Raw genomic sequence first — 20,327 nt, 5'->3', positions numbered from 1 at the left:
ATTCATCAATTAAAACATATGAAATGCTCTCATGTTCCGGAGGTGTATTTTGCACCAGGTATGATGAAGATCCAGTGATGTACTGATTAAACACAAGGTGGCAGTATCATCTCAGCAGCAGAGTCCTGTACATGCTCAAAACAGACACCATCCATAAATGTAAAGCAAGCCAAAGCACGGGCCCACTTAATGATTGCTATTGCCTGCTGTAATGTTGTTCCAAGAGCCGTTTGTAGAGTACTACAAGCCGCTATCCCGATGAATGGCAACGCGTTGTGATGTCATCTGCACACTCCTCTCCGACGCGTTTCGTCACTAGTTACGTGGCTATCAAGGGGAACGTATCTCCTTGATAAAGTCACACGACTAGTGACAAAAATGTGTCGGGGAGGAATGTGCGAATGGTGTCACAACGCATTGCCATTTATCAGGATAGTGGCTTGTAGTACTCTACAAATGGCTCCTGGAATGACATTACAGCAGGCAATAGCATTCATTAAGTGGGCCCGTGCTTTGCCTTGCATTACATTACGGATGGTGTCTGTTTTGAGCATGTACAGGACTCTGCTGCTGAGATGATACTGCCACCTTGTGTTTAATCAGTACATCACTGGATCTTCATCATACCTGGTGCAAAATACACCTCCGGAACATGAGTGCATTTCATATGTTTTAATTGATGAATAAAAGTTTAAAAGGATAAAGCACTATGTTGAGTTCTTTTTAATGAGGAATACGGCTGATACAAAGACGCTTATCAGGAGGGAGCTTACTTTGGAGTCTTCATTCAGCAAGCTGATCTTCTGAGTCCATATGGGGCCAAAAGTACAGTTAGACCGTAACACTGTATAATGTGAGGTCACACTGCGTGAGGTGAGCAGCCCTGCTAACCCTCTTGTATTGGACTGTGTTTTTGCTATATTGTCTCCTGTTATATTGTAAAGCGCTGAGCAAACTGTTGTCGCTATATAAATCCTTTATAATAATAATATATGGTGGAGGATGTCTTTGCATGGGAATTGATGACAGATGCACATATTTTTCATTATACAAAGGAGGGTTCAGCGAATGAATGCTTTATTGATTGAACTTGATTTTTTTAATGACTTTTATTTGATTCATACTTAAAATATTCTTTCTTTTTGTGTGTTTTTTGTGTTTTATATATATATATTTTATATATACATTGTTTATATATATTCATATATTTATATTTTTATTTCAATGCTAATATTTTTTTCTACTATTTTGTCTTCTGATATATATTTATTTTTTCACATTGTTTTTGGTTATATAATGGTTTGTACCATTGTTTCATGTAGCGCAGCATTTTTTCACTTCACATTATGATTGTATAATTTGCCCCACTGAAACATGTGTTGTGTGCACTTGCGGCTACAGCATTAAATTGTAAATTTTTGTGTTTATTTCACCATAGTTAGCACTTGAGTTATTCAATTTACTGTATTTCAGAATTCAGACAAACCTAAACAACACCAGAGCATCATGAGCAGACCTGACTAATCAATCACAGCACTCTGTTAAGCAGAATACCACAATGAATTTACCTGACAGACTCTCTAGTAAGCAAAGAAACTCAGCTATGCTTAACTTAACAATACAAATCCTAGCACCTGACTTGGAGGGTGCTACACATGGTTAACTTTTTAAGTGAAATATTTGTATGGAGAAATAATTTCAGAACATTCCGTTTTCCCATCATTGAGTCAATTAGGTCCAAAAGCCCTGAAAATTTACTTTAGACCTGCTATTTGAATGGCGTCCCAGAGGTATTAAGTTTTGTTACAATATGTATGATTTTTCCTGAATGAAAACCAGTTAGAATTTTGTCAGTATGAGAAAAAATTCCATCCTGCTCCTTTGAATCTCTTCATTATCATGGTCATAAACTATTCTTATCCCAAAACTATTCGAAAAACCAATGTACCGAAAAATCTTTTGACTGGAATTCTACTGGTGCATGGCCAGCTTTATTCCTCCTAAATCTGATACACTCTCGTTTGCTCTATTGTACACTACTTGCTCACGCTCTCCCGGACCCCCCTTGTGTCTCCTGATCCTTCTGCCCCAGTGTGCCATCTCACAGATCCCCCCCGGTTCCTTGTGTTTTAGCGTTTGCTCTTCCTAAAACCTAAAATATGGTTATTTTTGTAGGGATTCCACCAATGTATGGTCTGCTTTAACTCTTACGCAGAATGTTAACTTCCACTTTAATAAAGGAAACAGAACATGTATTTTTAGGGAGGAATGCAGTAGAGTACTCTGTTGTAGTCAAATAAAAATGGCTTGTTCACCTCTCCTTGAGTTCCCCTTCCACTTCTCGTAATTACCTGAAAGAACATTCTATTAACGTTTCAGCCTTTCCATAACAGCTAAATTATTTCAACCTAAAAAAAATCAATTGGAGCTGAAGCTGCCTCCTGCAGGGTAAACCCAATTGTCTGCTCAGGGTTTTTCTATTGTTAGCTAAAGTGAGTGACAAATTGGGAGAGCACATTATAAGATTTGCAGCATGGAATAGTGGCAATGTTTTTAAAATGCCTACAAAGAAAGAGACTCGCGACCTGCAAAAACTTACCACCACCACCTATCTTCTCACTAATTTCAATGTGTTTGGTCAAATGTTCTCTCTTCCACGGTAGTCACCTTTTCACACTCCTGCATTCAAGACTTCTCGTGTGTCTCCCTCCTTATCTGGGACTTCATTGTGCAGGTGTACCTCGGTTTACGAATTTAATTTGTTCTGTGGGACTTTTCGTATTGCGAAAAATTTGTAAACCGAAACGTGGTTTCCCTTAGGAATGCATTGAAAACCAATTAATCCGTTCCGGGGGTCAGAAAAAAGTCAAAGTTTTATCTGTTCAAAACTCTTTATAAAGTACACTTTAAAGTCATAAATACTGTACAGTGACATGATTAAAAATTAATTTGTAAATGCATTGAAAACCAATTAATCCGTTCCCGAAGTCAGAAAAAAGTCAAAAGTTGTATCTGTTTAAAACTATTTATAAAGTGCACTTTAAAGGCATAAAGGGACACGATTAAAAAAAAAATTTGTAAATGCATTGAAAACCAAGTAATCTGTTTTGGAGGTCAGAAAACAGTAAAAAAAAGTCTGATCTGTTCAAAACTTTTTATAAAGCAGTGCTCTTTATAGGGCAGGGCCCTCGAACCCCTCGTGTATCACATTGTATTGTTTTCGTACCGTCGCATGTTCTGTCTCCCTTTGTAATGTACAGCGCTGGACGAACTGTTGGCGCTATATAAATACTGTATAATAATAATAAAGTGCACTTTAAAGGCATAGTACTGTACAGGGACGTGATTTAAAAAAAAATTGTAAATGCATTGAAAACCAATTAATCCGTTCATATTCCGAAAAAAATTTGTAAACCGAGGCATTATTTTCAGTGGATTTTCATTCGTAAACTGAAAATTATGTTAACCAAGGCGTTCGTGAACAGAGGTATGCCTGTACATGCCATTCCAAACATATTGATACTTCAAAAGGACCCTTAAAGGTTAATGAAGCTGAGGAACCAAGATTTTACATATTAGAGTTTACCAGTCCATAGATGTGTAGGCTGTGTTAATTTTCAATTTTTAGCCTAAGAACATTTTTAGCAAATACAGGACATGTATGTTGATCCTGCTAGAACTGCAGTGTATTTATCACTTCCTGTAAGCTGAGCAGAAAGCAAAATAATGTAATCTTTATTCTGTATATTAATAATCCCCAATAGCTTTACATGATGATGATAAACAAAGGCGGACATTTTTGAAGTCCAGACTAGGTAGCAACCATGGCTCCCTTCATAGGTACCGTGGAGGAGTGAGTGTAGCCAGACAGGGTTAAGAAGTGTTATTTGTAGGATTATCTGGTAAACCTAAAGAAAACAAAACTAAAGCAGTGACCAAATCTAAGCACTGGTAATCTGCAATATATGAAATCTTTGTTCTTGAGTATAAATTAGGGCATCCAGATGTCCCTAGTTTCTAGGGATAGTCCCCAATTTTGGCAGGCTAATCCCGTTAAAATAATAAAAAAAAAAAAAACAAACATTCATGAACTAATTCTTAAATTATGTTTCCGACCCGTGGGTTGTGGGGTAATCTACATTTCAACATTTTCCTTGTTCAGTTTGCCTAGGGGAGGTGGGTCTATTGGGCAGGCTGTTTTTTTTTTTTGCTTTTTTATAACTATTGGCTGCCTGTAGAGGTGGAGGTGGATTTGTATAGTTCTTGATGACATCACCCACAGAAATCCTCCTTGCTTGTGCAGACCTATGAGTGGAAGGTGAGGAGATGATGTTGCCGCCTTGCTGCTTTTGCACACCTAGGCACTTGTTTGTTGATAAGGGAGTTAGAGGATTACTGGGGTAATAAATAGAAAGAGGTTTACAAATTTATTTTATTTTTCAAGTTGTCAGTGACAGAGGGAATGATATACTACTACTTGTAGTGTCTCATACTTACACCATTGTTGCTTACTCGATCCCTGAATTCTACATTACTTACTGCTGATCCCTGAACACTGCATCACTTAATACTGACCCCCTAAACTCTAGAGTACTTACTGCTGAAGCCTGCCTTCTGTGTTACTTACTACCAATCCCTGAACTCTGTGTTACCTAATACTTTCACTTTTACTCTACGTTGCCTTCTACTGACCCCTGCACTCTATGTAACAACTGACCCCTGAACTTCGCCCCTTAAGGTATTACCTACTACTGGCCCCTGCGCTTTGTGTTTCTACTGTCCCCTGCGCTTTGTGTTTCTACTGTCCCCTGAATTCTTTGTTACTACTAGCCCCTACACTCTCAATTACTACTGACCTTTGCACTTTGTGTTAATTACTACTGACCTCTGCTATACATACTACTGACCCCCTGCACTCTATATTACCTACTCCATTTCCTTGGCATTACATACTGTTGGGCTCTGCACTGTGCATTACTTCCTACTGACCTCTATACTCTGGGTGTTTCATATTACTGACTTCTGTACTTTGCATTACATACCTTTGACTCCTTTCCTCTGCAATACAACTGACCCCTGAACTCTGTGTTAATCACTGCTAACCCATGGACTCTGCATTACTGCTGATCTTTGCACTCTGTGTTAATTACTACTGACCTTGGCACTCTGGTAAACATACTACTGACCCTTGCACCCTGCATTACTTCTTATTCTTGGCATTACATAGTACTGAACTCTGGACTGTGCATTATTTGCTACTGATCTCTGAACTCTGCTTTACTGACTGCTTATGCCTGCACTCTTAGTTACTTACTGTTGACCCCTGGACTCTGCATTTACTGCTGACCCCTGAAATCTGCATTGCTGACTACTGTCCCCTGCACTCTGTATGTTACTATAGACCCCTGTACTCTGGATGTTACTAATTACTAACCGTTGCACTCAGTGTTACATGCTCCTGATCTCTTCACTCTGTGATAATGACCCCTGACCTCTGTGTTATATACCACTGACCTCTGCACTCTGTATGTTAATTACTCTTGACTGCTGAGCTCTGCATTACTTACTACTGACCACTGAATTTTGCATTCCTTATTACTGATTTCTTTGCCCTGCATTACTACTGTTTTCTGATTTTGGTGTTATTACTTCTGTTGCCGGAGCTCTGCATTACTACTGACCTCTGAACTCTGCATTGCGTACTATTGACACTGCACTCTGAACTACCATTGATCTCTGAACTCTTCAATATATATATATTTGACCCCTGCACTGTATGTTACAGACTACTGACATCTGAAATTTGCATTACTCACAACTGATCTCTGTGCTCTCCTTTACTCTTTGCCCATGTACTCTGCATTACGTACCACTGACCTCTGCACTCTGCATTACATACTACTGACTCCTGCACTCTGCTTTACATACTTCTGACCTCTACTCTCTGTGTTACTTACAACTGCCCCTACACTCTATGGCACTAACTACGGATCCCTCCACTGTGCATTACGTATTACTGACCCTTGCAATTTTCTATACTCCTGACTCCGCATTACTAATCACCCCTGCTTTATATGCTACTGACACCTGCACTCTGCAATACTTATTCCTGATCCCTGCACTTTAGTTGCATATGATTTACCCCTGCACTCTGCATTATATTTGAACCCTGGGCTCTGCATTTCATACTGCTGATGCCAGAACTGGGTGTTACTGGTCAACCCTGCACTCTGTTTTACTTACTCTTGACTACTGAACCCTGAATGTTGCACTACTGACATCATAACTCTGTGTTACTACTGAACTTTTCATTAATTACTGCTTACCTCTGAATTCTGCATTACATACTACTGACCCCCACACTCTGCATTGCTTACTACTAACCTCTGAACTTTGCATTACATACTACTGTTCCTCCCACACTCTTACAAATCACTAACGTCAGCACTCTACATTACTTAATACTAGACTCTGCACTCTGCATTACTTACTACTGACCTTTGCACTCTGTGTTACATACTACTGACCCCTGAACTCTGAATTACTTACTCATGACCTGCACTTTCTGCATTTCTTACTGCTGACCTCTGCACTCTGCATTACTACTAACCTCTACACTTTGCATTACATACTAATAACCCGTACACAATACATTACTTTCTCTTGACCACTATACTTTGTGTTTCTTGCTACTAATGTCTGCTCTTTGTGCTACTTACTATTTACCTTTGGACTCTGTGTCACTTACTCTTGACCTCTGTACTCTGTTCTGTATACTACTGACTCCTGCTGTCTTTGTTACATACAACTGACAACTGCACAATGACTTACTCTTGACTCCTATACTTAGTGTTACATACTACTGACCTCTGCACTCTAGGCTACTTACTATTGACCTTTGCACTCTGTTAGTACTGACCTCTGTTCTCTGTTCTACATACTACTGATGTCTGTACACTGTGTTGTTACTGATTCCTGAATTTTCATTTCTTACTATTGACTCCATCACTGTGTGTTACATACTACTGACCCTGCACTTTTACACTCCCTCCTCATACCTGCCCAGTCTACTGTGAGCTTCCAGGAGGCCACAGCACATCATCATGACCCCAATTTTTGATCATATGACTGCATATTGTCTAGAATGCCTTTTTTTTGCTCATACTACTCAGGTCATAATTACCCATTTTTGTCCATCTCCAACAATTTCAGCATAAATGCCATATAGAAGGAAAAAATACAAGTGGTTGTGATGTTAGGAACCTGGGAACTCATCAGCAGGTGCAACACAATGTTCAACTCAAGGAAGGAGGAATTTGTGCAGGAAGTGATTTTTTTTTGTGAGGGGAAGGAAGGAGAGGAGGGGGTATTTTTCCACGAAAGGTACTTTGTGCATTACTTACTTTTGACCTCTATACTCTGTGCTTTATGTACTCATGTTCCTGCACTCTATCCTGACCTCTGCACCCTGTGTTTTACTTATTCTTGATCCCTGCACTCTGCATTACCTACTCCTGACCCCTGTTCTCTGCTTTACTTTCTACTGAACCCTGAATTTTGCATTACCTAATAGCAACCCCTCCACTGACTCCTGCACTCTTTTATCCCTTCTCATACCTGAGCAGTCTACTGTGAGCTTCCAGGGGGCCAAAGCACATCACCATTCACAATCAAAATATATGCATGTTGTCACAAATGCCTTTTTGTTTTTCATGTAACTCGGGTATTGTCATAATTACCCATTTATGCCGATACATTCTAACATCTGCAACATAAATGCCATATAGGAAAAAAAAAGTGTTGGCTGTTGTGGTGTCAGGAACTGGGAAACTCACCAGCAGATGCAATGTCAAGGGCCACTGAGTACAATTCAGGGAGGGAAGGGGTAATTAGTGCTGAAGGTGATGTGGTCATGGGGGATGTGAAGTTGTTGCACTGAGAGGAGGGGAATTTTTTTTGCTTGGACTTGCACTTTGTACTTTACTTACTTTTGACTTCTACACTCTGCGCATTACTTACTCCTGACCTCTGCACTCTACATGTGTCTTACTCCTGACCTTTGCTCTCTGTGCGTTACTCCTTACCTCTGCACATTACACACTCCTGGCCCATGCACTCTGTGCATTAACGATGATCTCGGCACTCAGTACATTACTTCTTACCTCTGCTCTCTGTGTTATTTATTCCTGACTGCTGCACTCCTTGTGTTACTTTTGACCTCTACATATTACATACTCTTGACCCCTGCACTCAGTGCATTATTTACTCCTCACCTCTGCACTTTGTACGATACTTCTGACCTCTGCTCTCTGTGTGTTGCTTACTCCTGACCCCTGTACTCCTTGCGTTATCTCTCACCTCTGCACATTACGCAGTCCTGACCCCAGCATCCTGTGCATTACCTACTCCTGACCCCTGTACTCCTTGCGTTATCTCTTACCTCTGCACATTACGCAGTCCTGACCCCAGCATCCTGTGCATTACCTACTCCTGACCCCTGTACTCCTTGCGTTATCTCTTACCTCTGCACATTACGCAGTCCTGACCCCAGCATCCTGTGCATTACCTACTCCTGACCCCTGTACTCCTTGCGTTATCTCTTACCTCTGCACATTACGTAGTCCTGACCCCAGCATCCTGTGCATTACCTACTCCTAACCCCTGTACTCTGCGCATTACCTACACCTGTCTCCTGCACTCTGTGCATTGCGCACTCCTGTCCCCTGCATGCTGTGCATTACACACTCTTGACCCCAGCATCCTGTGCAATACCCACTCCTAACCCCTGCACAATGTGTATTACACACTTCTTTCCCCTGCATTCTGTGCATTACACACTCCTGACCCTTGAATTCTGTGCAATATGCATTGTTGACCCAGAACAGAGCAGGCTCATTTCATTTAAACATTAACCATGGCATGGCCATGGTCACCTTTACATTAGATACACTTTAAAACCATTTTTACATACACAAAATGTGTTGCGAAATTTGAACACTTCTGAATATAATTTATCAGGGAAAGTCCCCCTCCTGTTGTATCTTGCTTTGCTGTATATACTTGACTGACTACCATACAACTACCACAGGAGATATTACTATATACATTATGGTGAACATTGCAATAATTATAATAACACTTACCGTTGGTGCAGCCACGAGGCTTGGTACTTCTGGCCGGTGTCCGCACAAGATCCCCCTTCCCACGGGATCGCCCATGATCTCTTTGAAGGTTGTCCAGCACTTCGCTGACTGAACTGACCAGCTGGGCCACATGACTCTGACCCTCTGAAAGTAACTGTAAAAGGAGACATAACATTCTGTCAAGTTTGCTAAAAGATAACGAATAAGGAACCCAGAGGAAAAATTCAATTTTTCTTCACAAAGTTTTATATCATATTTAATTACTACACCAGCTATTTTGTAATTTTAATGTAATTAAAAATGACATTTCCATTTCAGTCTACAGCCGTTGTGATTTTCTAAAACTGTCAAATGTCGTTTCCGTGCAGTATGGCAACCTAGATATCTTATTTCCTGCTTGTGTGATTGGCTCGCTGCTTTTTGCAGAAGTTTGCACCAAGATTTAAGTCCAATTAAAGGCATCCTCTACAATAGGAATTCATTTGATTAGATACTTTCTAAGGCCCATCCATGCTGGAAGGAACCTAGGCCATGCAGCATTTATTCTCACTACACTGAGATTGCTCGGGTAGATATAACGAAGGCAAGAAGCCATATGTTCACAGAAGAGAGAGGTATCTGTGCAATGTTTAGGGTTCACCCGCAGGGGATTTCTAATAAAACTGGAATTACATTTTATACCAAACTTGTGGTGTCATAACAAATCATATAGCCCTTGTTCTGTATTGCACAGATGTCCAGGTGCCTGCATACAGTATATAATCAGATTAATATCCAGATTGCTCTGGAAGCCCCAAAACCTCCCACATGGAAGAAAAATATATTTGAAATATATTTTAAAAATATTCTTTCCACATATATTGCCATATATTTGAAATGCTACAATTTTGGCCATATTCAATATATTTAAAAAAAACTTGAATACATTTTAAAAATACTCTTCAAATATACTGTATGTCTTTCAAAATACAAATCTACATTTTTGGAATGAATTTACAAATATATGTTAAAATGACTTTTTCTATATGTTAAAAAAAAATGTGAAGAATATATTTAAAAAAAAAAATATTTTTAAAAATATATATTTTTTTAAATGTATTCTTCGCATTTTTTTTTAACATATAAAAAAGTCATTTTAACATATATTTTTACATATATTTGTAAATGCATTCCAAAAATGTGGATTTGTATTTTTAAAGACATACAGTATATTTGAAATGTATTTTTAAAAATATTTTTCATATATTTAGTAATAAAAACTCATTTTAACATGCAGTGTGTATATATATATATATATTTTTTTTTTTTTAAATTGAAATATATTGACTATGGCCAAAACTGTAGCATTTCAAATATATGGCAATATATATATATATTGTATAGAATATTTTTTTAAATATAATTCAAAATATCCCCCCTATTGTACAGCGCTGAGCAAACCCTTTGGCGCTATATAAACTCGATGTAATAATAATAATAATAATAATAATATATTTTTCCTCCATATGGGCTAGCTTGCATGGTCCTGCTCAGGTCTGCATTTATTGCCAGATAACACTGCCAGTTCTGTCACTTCACTCTTCTTTGCTGCCGTTACACAATATAGCCTGGTCAAAGATCCACTTGACCCTGTTAATTGAAAAAGTAAGGAGCATCAGCTGACTATGTATATCTGTCACACTGTGGCCAACAGAGATGAAGAGGCAGGCCAGAGAGCAGCCGGGGAAGCTGTAGCTGGAAAAGGCCAAACAAACAGGACAGTTTATAATCTTTGAAAATGTCACAGGTATACTTTAAAAGGGCAATCTAAACAGAAGCTGCAGGGCACTGGCAAGTATATCTTCTCTAGTTATTAAATGTCTTCTATTCTACATGTGCGCACATTGACACACATGCACATACATCCACAAACATAGGTAACGCAGACAACGGCTCGGGGACTGGCCTGTTTGTGGATGGTATGCATTCATATATGAATAATAGTCACATTGGAGGTGCTGGAAGCCAAATACTAAAGTTAGCAGCTGCTGATCACTGTCTGGTGACAGTTAAATGATAAAGCAACACTGCTTCCCCACTTGCCTACAGGGCACTTTTACCCCCTTCCTGCCCAGGCCAATTTTTATTTTTCAGTGCTGTCGCACTTTGATTGATAATTGCGTGGTCATGCAACGATGTACCTATATGACATTTTTTTCCAAACAAATAGAGCTTTCTTTTGGTGGTAGTTAATCAGCACTGGGTTTTTTTTTTTTTTTGCATTATAAAACAAAAGAGCGAAAATTTGGAAAGAAAAAGTTTTTCTTTGCTTTTATTATAAGATTTTGCAAACTTTCTCTTTCACTGATGTGCATTGATGAGGCTGCACTGATAGGCAGCACTGATAGGCGGCAATGATGGGCATTGATGAGGCACTGAAGATGCTGCATTGATAGATGGCAATGATGAACACTGATAGGTAGCACTGAAAGGCACTGACTCGCAGCACTGAATGGCGGCACTGAAGGTCACAGATTGTCAGCACTGTTGTGCACTGATGGGCACTTTTGAGACTATACTGATAATCAGTGCCGATGTCTCCTTTGACAGTTGCCGGTTATTGGCAGTACTTTCCTCAGTACTGTCAATAACAGGCAAGTGTATTTACATGGTGGTCAGTTGTGATTGGACCTAGCTGATCACTTCGTAAAAGTCTGCTGCTGTGATTGGCCTTTTACCATGTCATGTGATCATCTGTGTGACACAGCGATCACAGACAGCGCTGGGTGCACACCGCTGGGGGACATCATATGACGCCCTCCCAGAACTGGCCGACTGTGCTGTAGCTGTCATTCTGCTATAGTGTAGTAAGGAAGTGGTTAAAGACACTTGTTTTTTTACCGGTCCCCCTCAACAGATGCATATTTATCTCAAAGCATTGGTTGTGGTTCTGTTGCTTGTTTACATCCAGCTGTCTCCAGTCCAGTCTTCATGCCCTGCTTGCTCCTCCACATTATAGCACCATAGACTTCTTAGGGACTGTCTCCCTTTGTCTTGGGACACCGCTCCGTAGAAGTCTATGGGGCACTATTGCACAGATGCAGCCAGGACAGTGAAGATTTGCACAGTTGTCTGTAAACAAACACTGAAGGCAATGGCTGTCAGACGGAAGTATATGCATCTATGGAGGGTTAAATTAGGGCAGGGTAAGGGGGCAAAAAGATAAAATAAGCATTATTTTCCCCATAATACAATTTCATTGAAAGAAACACATCACAATCCCATTGGGTTCAGTATAAGTGGCTAAAATGCATAGATTTATCAGGCCTATACACAGTAAGTGGTGTAGAAATATAGCCCTGGAAACCAAACCAAGGGAAAAAGAAGTACAAAAGAAAAAAATAAGACCCATATGGTAAGCCCCCAAAAAATTGTGTTTTACGGTGCATATGTATAGGCAAAACATTTTGTTTTCGATAGTGTAAGGAAGAGTTAAGTGGAGTTACAAATCAGACCATTCACTGACTCTGATTAATTTTTTCCTAAGCAGCAAACAGCCTATCATTAAATAGCAATATAAGTGTCAGGTCCATTGACCTGTCTGGCACAGCAAACACTCCTCTATACTCTACATGTAGATATATCAGTATTTCCCAACTAAATATGTCGTACCCCTTCACAACTGCAAACATCACACAAGTACCTCCTTGTATCTGTCAAATTATCTTGGGTACTTCCTTTGATTAAAAATGTATTGGCGGTGCCTTCTAAATGCATTTTCCTGCTTTCAAAACAAAACAATGTGCTTGTAAAAAGGAAGAACCAATCAGTTTGTTTTAAATGCAACTTTCTTTTACTAAATTAATAAATAAAGCATTGCCTAGGCAGTGACCTTGTTGATTTCCACTACAGCTACTGTTACAGCTTGGCCATGGACCCATCCCAGTGACGAATTTACCATGAGGCAAACAAGGTGTCAATTTTTTTTTTGGGGGGGGGTGCACAGAGACTCCCCCTGGAAGAAGGGACCTGTTGAGGCACTGCCGAAGATCTGAAGAGGGTTCAGGGATGGCTGGCTGCTCTTGGTGGCCGGTGGTGGTGGCTATGGTGGCGGCAGGGGAGTGGCCTCCCAGAGACCAGCTTATGAGTTATAGCTGTGGCTGGGAATGTGCTCTCCAGTCATCCAGCGACTGTGCTCTCCAGTCGTCCAGCGACTGTGCTCTCCAGTCGTCCAGCAACTGTGCTTTCCAGTCGTCCAGCAACTGTGCTCTCCAGTCATCCAGCGACTGTGCTTTCCAGTCATCCAGCGACTGTGCTCTCCAGTCGTCCAGCAACTGTGCTCTCCAGTCGTCCAGCAACTGTGCTTTCCAGTCGTCCAGCGACTGTGCTCTCCAGTCATCCAGCGATTGTGCTTTCCAGTCATCCAGCGACTGTGCTCTCCAGTCGTCCAGCAACTGTGCTCTCCAGTCGTCCAGCGACTGTGCTCTCCAGTCGTCCAGCGACTGTGCTCTCCAGTCGTCCAGCAACTGTGCTCTCCAGTCGTCCAGCGACTGTGCTCTCCAGTCGTCCAAGGACTGGTAGAGTTGTGACCTTTTATTGAAGAGCAGAATTCAGAGGAACAATGTGGCTCAAATGATGTAGAAGATTGCTTCTCTACTGCCACTTTACCCCTACTATGTTCACTCACTCCCTCTCTCCTCTAGGGGTTGGTGGTGGCAAAGGGTGGTGGCTCGGGGGGTGGGGTGCAGAAACCCCCCCTCTACTAGCCACTAGTTTTACTAGGATGGAAAGAAGGAAACCAGCTTAAAGTCAGTCAGGTAATTATACTATTTAAAATACTTTATATATTTTAATGCCCAACTGGACTAAACAGTGCTTTGTTCATGTCTGCCTGGTGTTCAGCTATAAAGAAAAAAAAAAAAAGCATTGAGGCTTTGGTGAGTTCACACAAAGTAGTGAGAGCTCACTGGCTCAAGTTGCACAACACAGACAGGACTACCCTTCAGTGTGTACTCAGCAGGTCACCAGGAAAAACCATACACCATTGGAAGGAGTGATAGACTAAAGGATAAAAGAGTCCAAATTCATGTATTAGGCTAGGTTCATATCTATGCAGCCCTGCAGGCTCAGATGAATGGGCTACCATGCCCCGTGACACGCAGGAAAGAAGTCCCTGCACCACTTTGAAAATCACAGCCCAAACGGGAACTGAAGTTCCCAGTGCGGGTGAGATTTCCAGTGTGGGTAGCGTGCCATTAGGATTATTGCCACCCGTCCGCGGGTCCAGCATTTCATGGTGTGGGTGGTTGCAGCTGCCAGGATTTGTGCAGTTATCTCAGTGGCACCATTCTCCCTCTGAATTGGGTTAATAAATTTACCTATCTTGGTATTGTGGTTTCTTTCCAGCAAGGCTTCTGACTATATGGAATTAAATCTTCATCCGGTATTATCTGAGGTTAAGATCAAACTAAAGGCATGGAGTAACCTGCCCCTTTCTGTTATTGGCCGTATCAACCTTTTAAAAATGAATATCCTCCCTAAGTTTACTTGCCTTTTCTGAAACTCCCACAGTGGCTCCATTTTTTTATTAAACTGAACAGACTATTTCTCTCTTTTCTCTGGGGCTCCAAATCCCCTAGGTATAAGCTTACAACCTTCACTAGACCAAAAGATAGGGGTGAACTGGCTATGTTTCAAATATTCTCTTGCTTCCCAATTAGTGACTGTGCATTGGTGGCTACAGCCTTAACTAACTAATACTTCTGTTGTCCTGGAGGCAGCAATCTTAAAATCCCTGGAGGCCCTCCAATTCCTATTGTTCAGAGGAATAAAATCACTTCACACTCTTACTCCTTCCATGTATACCACTCTTTGGGCCTGGAAAGCCTTGTCTTCCTTGAGAGTCTGTCCCTTTCAATACCCTATCCCCACACACCCCCGTCTGGTTGAACCCCACCCTTCCACAATTTGCTACAATTCCGGACCCTCAGGCCTGGGCCAAATTTTAAATAAAAACATTGGAGCCTATCATTGGACATAATAGTTTACTCCCCTTTCCGATCCTCCGATCTAGATTTAATCTCCCCTTGCATTATTACTACAGATACCTTCAGGTTTCCCATGTCTTCAGGAGTCTATTTCCAGGCCAACAGGTATCTCTCTCCTATTTGGAGCCAGAGGTTATCCTTTGTGTGCCAGATCTGGAGAAACCTACATTGGCACTGTATCGATACCTCTTAGTGGCGCAAGCCCTGAGCTATAATCTCTACAACAGAAATGGCGGGTGGATATCCCAAGTCTAGACGATGAAGACTTGTTGGAGATTTGGGATTTCTCCTTTTTTCCACCAGAGATAAATTATCCAACTTGTCACTTTCCCAAGCTACCTACACAAATTGAGAGTTGTCCCGTAAGTTTCAAAAGATAGAGTCTTGATGGCTAGATAATGCATCCACCGCTGCAATGGTGTAAGATAGAATGGCTTAGAGGTTTATCTATTCACTTGCTTTGTCATCATCTAATATTAAATGGTCCCTTTGCATGTCTAGTGACGACCCTCCCCCCCCTGGGCTTTAGTTTAAGTTTGTATTCACTTTTGTTATGTTGGGTCATTGGACCCTGCCCCTGCATGGGAGTTAAATGCACTTTTTCTATGTGTAACTGTTAAATCAATAAAACAGAATAAAAATAAATAAAATACAGACTCCAGGGCCCCCCAAGTTTCACAGCCTAACCAGCTACTGTCCTAAACTTCCCATTCTCCTGGCCTCTTCTTTGGAGTATTCACAGTCTTTAAGCACATTTTTGCAGGACCCGAACAACCAGGTTTGCACCAGTACGCAAGCCTCTTACAGTGGGGTAGATTTACTAATGTTGGTTCACTCAGAATCTTGTTCACTTGTGCATGGTAACCAATCAGCTTCTAACTTCAGCTTGTTTAATTAAGCTTTAGCACTAAAACCTGGAAGCTGATTGGTTCCATGCAAAAGTGCATGAGATTCTGAGTGAACCAGCTTTTGTAAATAAAATGCCACTATTCCCTAGGTATTGGCTGTAATCATCGCTTGTCTAAATATTCTCTCAGATGTTTCAAAGTAGGAAAATACATTTCTTAGATGTGGCAATACCAATGCTGAAATAAATTCTGTGGAGGCCCCCTTGTAGGTTTCTGGAGGTTTCTCGTGCTCTAGTGCAGTGGTCTCCAAATTGTGGCCCTAGGCCCGGATGCAGCCCTTTGCTTGCCTTTATCTGGCCCTTGAGGCTTTATTTTTGCCACTGACACCAACAATGGGGCATAATTCCTGCCACTAACACCAGCAATGGGGCACTTTTCCTTCCACTGACACCCAGGACCCTCATAATAGCAGCAGGGGCCCCTGGGCAAAGGAATGCACTGGGGCCCCTACCAGCCTACCCCAATTTATGCACCTACTCTCAACAATTAGAGTATCATTGTATCATCATCAGTATCATATATTTATTAGTACTTCAAATAAAATTGATTTAAACAAGGAAGAAACATGCCATAAATCGAAGACTAATCAACACAAAGGGCACAGTACGGGGGGACAGGGGCAGCAGGACACAGTAGAAAGGGAGTCAGGAGGGCACAATACTGGGATCAGGAGGGCACAGTACAGGTTCTAGGGCACTGCCCGGGCCATCCTGGGATAGCTTAGTAAAAATCGTGGCTATCCTGACAAATCCGGGACAGTTGGCAAGTATAATGTAATACAAGATTACCATGGGACCCCGTGCACTTGGGGCTCCTTGGCAGTGCCCATGTGTGCCCATGCATTAAGACAGCCCTGCTGACACCAGTGATGGGGCACTATTCCTCCCCCTGACACCAACATTTTCTCCCCCCTCGGACATTGGTTACTTCCATTGGGTACAATTTGACCCCCCTAAAGTGTGAAGGACAGTAAACTGGCCCTTTCTTTAGAAAGTTTGGAGACCCCTGCTCTAGTGGGGTAACATTGAACTAAGTGTGCACATTGGCTGCTAGGAAGAGATGGCCATCACTACGGTACATTACATGTTAATAGGAGTATAACAATAAAGAATTTGTAAACCCAACATTTCATACTCCTAATAGGTGCTTTGAAAAAGTATTCTGTTCTCTTTGTATTGCTTTCTTTGTGTGAAATTCCTGGTGTTCCTGCCAGTCACTCTGCTCTCCTATTAAATACTGACCACACTGGGCATGAGAGAACAGTTTGGTCATTATTCCAGCAGTGCTGGGAACTCTTTCTGCTCTTCTCCAATGATCAGACGTCTGCTCACATTCCACCCCCCCCCCCCCCCCGCACAGCCATTCACTGGGAAGTTCTGCTGTTTCTCCTCCCCCAGTTTGCTGTTCCCAGCTGCATAAGGAGCTTTGAGGGTATGTAATCACTTAAAGAACAGGGGAAAAAAGGTATTTCTAATGTTTTTTTATATCTATACTCAAATGTTTTGTTTTTTATTTCTAGTTTAAACTGAATGGGTTGTTTTACAAGGTGAGGATTTACGTATACTTTTAATACATTATTTTTTCTAGAGTCTTTAATGTAAAGTATTCAATTCTTTGAGTGCTGCACACTATAGTGTTACTCCATATGTAAGATTTGACATCCCAAACACTGCCTTTGTCCTTAGAGGTATTTGTTTCTGAACTGTGTGTAGATATAATGTGTAATTCTTGAATTTGGATTTTTTTTGCACCCCATTTTCTGTTTTTGTGCTTGTTTTTTTCTTTTGTTTGATCCAAGAGTGGTGCCTGTGATCCTGTTAAGCAAGATGTCCCTGGACCTGCTGCTTGATAGTGGGTGGGCATTCCCCTAGTGCAGGGGTGGATAACTGTGGCCCTCCAACTGTTGTAGAACTACAAGTCCCATGAGGCATTGCAAAACTGACAGTTACAAGCATGAATCCCAAAGGCAGAGGCATGATGGGACTTGTAGTTCACCAACAGCTGGAGGGCCACAGTTGCCCACCCCTGACCTAGTGCAAGGTGTGTTTATCATCATTGTTAAGTGATCCTTGAGTTATACGTGTAAATTGTTGGCTCTATATAAATCTTGTATAATAGTAAGTGTGCAATACATTGGTCAAAGCTGATTTTCTTATTGTTGAGCATTTGTTTCTGCCTATTGTTTCAGCTTCTGTACCTTCTGTGTCTTGAAACGTGTTGACTGTGAGAATACTGTACCCAATTTGTTGCTATGATCAGTTTAACATTAGTCATTTTTAATAGGTGTATTATAATATGTGACAATACAAATTGTATTTTTATGAATTTACAGTCTGCATGCCTGTAAATTCCCAATCCATATATATTTTTACTCTATACATTGATTTGAAGGGATGGCATTCCCAGGGGTGTGAAAACACTCAACACTTCTTGTCAATATTATTTTGATTTGTTCTCATGTGGCCCTTACATGATGTGGTTCCCATAGGCTGGTGCCTACTCTGCCTATTTGGTAATCCGGCAATGGGCAATATAACATAACAATCTTGATATTGGTAAAGGGCATAGTCCAGATATTGGCTTACGTTAGATAGTATTGTAGCAAAGAGGAGTCATGAGGTGTCTTGTGGCTCATCCCGTCTAATGATCAGTCCTCCTCCAATTCTCCAGATCCCCACTGATGGCGCACCTAACTTCCCTGAGGGGAGAGTCAAGAGGAAACCCAAGTTCTCATCCTGATGATTCCAAGCCAGGGACCTCCAAAGCAGCCCCCTCCTCAGCGGGCCTCTCTTTCCTCTGTCTTTTCCTGGGCAAAAGGACCTGAACCGGCAGCTACAGACATCATCCCAGTATCTTATTTTTTTCAACAGCAAATTCTGTGTAATGTAAAAGCAATCCTAGCAGCTAATTAGCCATTGGATTGCTTTTACAAGTGGCTGGAGGGGTGCCGCCCCTCTCCTGTTGCATCTGGGAGCCCGAGATTGAAGCTGTCACTACTGCCAGCTTACCATAGAGCTGATTGGGGACTGTAATGTCCCCAAACATCTCTATGGTATTAGAAACAAGAAGCAATGGGTTTTTTGTTGCTTCCAGTTTCACCAGTTGTGGCTTGGGAATGCTTCTAATCACACCAATCTTGGTGTGATCAGAAGCTTTTAGGGCAGAGGAGAGATCTGAGGTCTAATAGAACATTATATTGAGGACAATAATTCTATAACAGTGCTCCTGTGTAACTCTAAACCAGTGACCTGTAAAACATTTAAAGCGACACCTATGAAGATTTTTATGTACTGTAGTTTGGTGCCGTTCTACGGGCATATGCAATTTTAAGGCGTGACATGTTCAGTATCTATTTACTCGGCATAACATTGTCTTTTTTTACCAAAAAGTGCGTATTATATTGTGTTTGTTTGCACCAACATTCATTAAACTGTATTCTTTCAAAAAAAATTTTTGTTTGAAAAACCATTGCACAAAGATTGCATGACATAAATAATGGTAAAATCCACCGTTTTATTCTGTAGGGCCTATGCTAAAAATATATATAATGTTTGGGGGTTTTACGTAATTTTCAAGCAGAAAAATAATGATTTGTACATGTAGGAGAGAAATGTCAGAACTGCCTCGGAAGGGAAGTAGTTAAATAGGGCTACCCATAGTACTCTATTAGGAGGACATATGCCCTGCCCTACTTTTAGCTGCCTGAGGCTGCATTCACACTTGAGTTTTGTATCTTGAAGCTGGAAGCTCCAAAAAATCCCAAACTTAAAAAATCAATTGTTCTCTATGGTGCCTCTTCACACCTGATCACGCGAACAGGCACCATAGAGAACAATTGATTTTTTAAGTTTGAGAGTTTTTGGAGCTTTGAGCTACAAAATGCTCAAGTGTGAATGCAGCCTAAATGCTCCATCCAAAACCGCCATAACCATTTCTAGCCCCATCAGCTCACACCATCCCCTCCACCCCCAGACTTGCTGCTGCTCACACAGGCACCAAAATCTCAGGCCTGGCAGCCACCAACCTGTGAACATATTTAGTACAGGGGAGAAACCTGAACAACTGTGCAATACTAAAGATAGGGCTGGATTAGAGATTTCAGTTCACCTTTTACAAAAACAAAAATAAATGCACATTATATGTGCATTTATAATTTTTTTGCAAATGACCCTGCAAAGCATTGCAGCCGCATTCCGCGGATTGTGGTGGCAATGCCAGTCTCCTGCAGACTCTTCCTTCAGCTCCCTGCC

General features: G+C 41.1%; 1 protein-coding gene across 2 annotated transcripts in view; it reads right to left on the bottom strand.

The window, feature by feature from the left end:
* The window catches only part of FIBCD1 (fibrinogen C domain containing 1), a 367,744-nt gene that overhangs the window by 132,085 nt on the left and 215,332 nt on the right, over positions 1-20,327 (bottom strand). For both annotated transcript variants that reach the window (XM_089669029.1, XM_089669031.1), the window contains exon 4: positions 9,144-9,297. In XM_089669029.1, the coding sequence (XP_089525155.1) occupies positions 9,144-9,297 (154 nt within the window). The remainder of the gene's footprint in view (positions 1-9,143; positions 9,298-20,327) is intronic.

Source organism: Staurois parvus, unplaced genomic scaffold (genome assembly GCF_062004578.1).
Source record: "Staurois parvus isolate SC_StPar_1 unplaced genomic scaffold, SC_StPar_1.0 ptg000068l, whole genome shotgun sequence".
In the NCBI taxonomy this organism is placed as follows: domain Eukaryota; kingdom Metazoa; phylum Chordata; class Amphibia; order Anura; family Ranidae; genus Staurois; species Staurois parvus.
Note: the sequence above shows the minus strand (reverse complement) of the source record. Positions and strands in the feature narration are given on the sequence as shown.